The 3,148-nt window shown below is 55.0% G+C and overlaps 1 protein-coding gene across 6 annotated transcripts in view; it reads left to right on the top strand.

Moving 5' to 3' along the window:
* ZFP57 (ZFP57 zinc finger protein) overlaps window positions 1-3,148 on the top strand; it is a 25,843-nt gene that overhangs the window by 19,044 nt on the left and 3,651 nt on the right. For all 6 annotated transcript variants that reach the window (XM_077748962.1, XM_077748960.1, XM_077748959.1 and 3 more), the window contains 3 exons: window positions 661-1,127; window positions 1,951-2,077; window positions 2,510-2,596. In XM_077748962.1, the coding sequence (XP_077605088.1) occupies window positions 891-1,127; window positions 1,951-2,077; window positions 2,510-2,596 (451 nt within the window). In that variant the 5' untranslated portion in view covers window positions 661-890. The remainder of the gene's footprint in view (window positions 1-660; window positions 1,128-1,950; window positions 2,078-2,509; window positions 2,597-3,148) is intronic.

Genomic DNA, 3,148 nt, shown 5'->3' with positions numbered 1-3,148 from the left:
CCGGGGGTCGGGAGGGGAGGCCGGGCACGGTCCAGCCGGCGCGTGCGCACAGCCCCTGTGCGTGGTCCCGCAGGCAGGAAGGTGGGAGGGAGCCAGTGGGCTCAGATCCAGGCATGCCAGCTCCAGCGTCAGGTGCCTTTTTCCCTGCTGTTTCCTTGTTCTTGTGACCCCCCCCCCGCAAATGCAGGGAGAGGCTGCCAACAGGAGGGGTGGGGACCCAGCCCCCCTGACAGGTGGGCACCCCCAGAGCTGGCTCCACAGACAAGCCCAAATAACTGAGCCTACAGATTGTTTCGAGCTTGTGCCCTAGAGCGTCTTCGGTACCTTACACAGAACGCACATTATAAATACACAGAATCACATCCTTTTCAGGATTAGAAGGGGTCTTAGTGTCTCCTTTGACCTCATTTTCTGGTAAAACCATAGCAGATGAAGACGCTTGCACAAGGTTTTGTGCCCCCTCCGGGGCTCGTGCTCAGTGGTGCAGAGGCTTCTAACACAAGCTGTGCTGGCATCTCCGGACTTCAGGTTCCTTAGGGTTATTACCTCCTGGGGCCAGAGCAGAGCTCAGGGACGCCTGATGCTCCCCGACCAGACAAGGAAGCTGTGGTCACTTAGTCCCCCTCTTGTTGCTGCATCTTTTTTTCCCTCTGACTGCAGGTTCCTAGAGGTTGGCGCCAGCTAGGGGCTTGGAGCAGGAAGGAACAGAGGGCTGGTGTCTGCAGAGCCTCAGCCTGGCATTCCTGGGCACCGGCGGCTGAGCCCCGGTGACCGGTGACCGGCCTCTGGAGCCTGAAGCAAAGGTGTGCTGGGGTATAAAAGAGACTTGAGACCGCAGACCAAAACAGGACGGCAGCCCCTCAGGGCACATACCTTGGTCTTGGGAAGTCATGCAGAGCCCTGAGGCATTTGCAGAGCCCCTCCATCTGCTCCCTTCCTGGGAGAAAGAAAGCCCCAGGAAGGGGTGCGGCCAGCCCTGGGGGCCAGGTCTCGAGGGGAGAGAGCTGCAAACCGACCCCACAGAGGAGAAGCCCATCCAGCGTGTGCAGAAACTGCTTCCTCCGGTGGAGGAGGCGGCCCAGCAGGAAGCCGTACGGAGAGAGTGCAGGTGGAGGGCGTGGGTGCAGGTGAGGACACCCAGCTGGGGAGGGAGGGACTGTCCCAGACCCTGGAGCACTTCCGTCTGTCCCCTGTCTGTGGTCCCACAGAGTTTCTGATTGTTCCAAGGTCAACATCTCTCAGGACATGGGGCTGCCCGGCCTGTCTTGAGCCTCCACCCCACCCAAGAGCCCTTCCTGGAATTCAGGGAGTGACGGCCCTTTTTATGTATATTCAGTGTACATGCCCCCTGCCCCTCCACATCTTTTCTTCCCTCCTCTCCATCCTCTCTCTCCTTTCTATTTTTTTTTTTTTACTTTGAGAGAGAGAGAGAGCGCACGTGTGAGAGTGCATGTGCACCTGAGCAGGGGAGGGGCAGAAAGAGAGAGAGAACCCCAAGCAAGCCCCTCACAGTCAGCACAGAGCCTGACGCAAGGCCAGATCACATGAACTGTGAGATGACCTGAGCCGAAATCAATCAAGAGTCGGACGCCTAACCTACTGAGCCACCCAGGTGCCCCACCTTCTATTCTGTTAGATCAACATTGCTGGCTTTACGCCTGTCTTTTCCTATTTCTCCCCTCCTTGCATGGTTTTCTTTNCTCTCTCTCTCTCTCTCTCTTTCTTTTCTTTCTTTCTTTCTTTCTTTCTTTCTTTCTTTCTTTCTTTCTTTCTTTCTTTCTTTCTTTCTTTCACCTCTGCATCCAGAGTGGGGCTCAAACACAGAATCCCGATGTTGAGTCACCTGCGCCTCTGACTGAACCAGCTGGGCACTCCCCTTCTCTGTTTTAAGCCTTGTGCTTGGATGCCTGCCTCCTGTACAGACTCCCTGAGTCTCTCCTGCTCTTCCAGAAGCCAGTCACCTTTGAGGATGTGGCAGTGAACTTCACCCAGGAGGAGTGGATATGTCTAGATGTCGGTCAGAGGGCCCTCTACCAGGACGTTATGTCAGAGACCGTCAGAAACCTGATGTCTGTGGGTGAGAGGCTGGCGCTCACAGGGCTCTTGGGCCATCTGGTTTCCCTGAGCGGGCAGATCAGCTCCCAGGTCGTTCTACTGACCTCGTACCTTCCTTACCTTCCAGGTGTGAAAGATGTAGGTCACTAAGCTCAGGGTAAAAGAAGAAATGAAAGCCTGTGTGAAGGCAAAGATAATACTTGTAACGTGATGACAGTTTGAAAATGTACCTATTATCCGACCAGTGTTGACTGAGTTGTTACTCTCATGTGCCGAGGACTTCGCTAGGGGCTCTCCTCCTGGCCCCTAAGTGTGTGTCCCACATCGTAGTCCTTAAACCAAGGATTTGGAAGGAGGTAGCCTGTTGTCCCTGTTGGATCAGAAGGGGTCAGGCCTGGGGCCTTAATCTTCTCTCCTTCCCACCCATGAGTCGGCATCTTTCTGTCTAACCCAGATCTGGTCACGAAGCTTGAACAAGAAGAAAAACAGTGGAGGGTGGAGCTCCAGGTCCATTCCCCCAATGGAAAAGGCCTCCCTTCAGGTAAGCACTGCTACGGCAGGAGGGAGGTCAGGGCCAGGACCTGCCTTGGGTGGCTGGGAAGCTGACCCAGACAGAGTGCCAGGGCTTGGGCACCCTACCCCCCCCCCCCAATCCTTCCAGGAGACTAGGGGACCATCTGCTCACATCCCGTGGCCCAAGAAGAGTATCTAAACTATTTAGGACAAGTGAGCATCTGCAGGCTCTAGGACCGGACCACACACAGGCTGTGTACCCTCCTTCCGAGGGAGGGACATGAGCTCGGCACTGAGCTCACGTAGGGGATGCTTGTGCTGACCACATGCCCCGGCTGGCACCCCCTTCCCAGCTTGAACAGTGAGGGCACTGCTTTTCACTTGGGTGTCCCTGTTTGTATGACACAGAAGGTCACCTGTAGGAGTCTGTGGGAGTGTGAAATATTGAAAATGAGAGGAGATGGATTTCCAGAAATGTAGGTGTAGCCAAAAGTTCTGATCTCTGATCTTGCTGGAAGATTCCACTTTAAATTTTTATTTGCTTCTAATGTGAACACCCAGAGGCCACTTCTGTCTCTAG

The sequence above is a fragment of the Crocuta crocuta genome, unplaced genomic scaffold, assembly GCF_008692635.1.
Source record: "Crocuta crocuta isolate KB4526 unplaced genomic scaffold, BGI_CrCroc_1.0 scaffold259, whole genome shotgun sequence".
NCBI classification, from domain to species: domain Eukaryota; kingdom Metazoa; phylum Chordata; class Mammalia; order Carnivora; family Hyaenidae; genus Crocuta; species Crocuta crocuta.
This window is presented reverse-complemented; position numbering and strand designations above follow the sequence as displayed.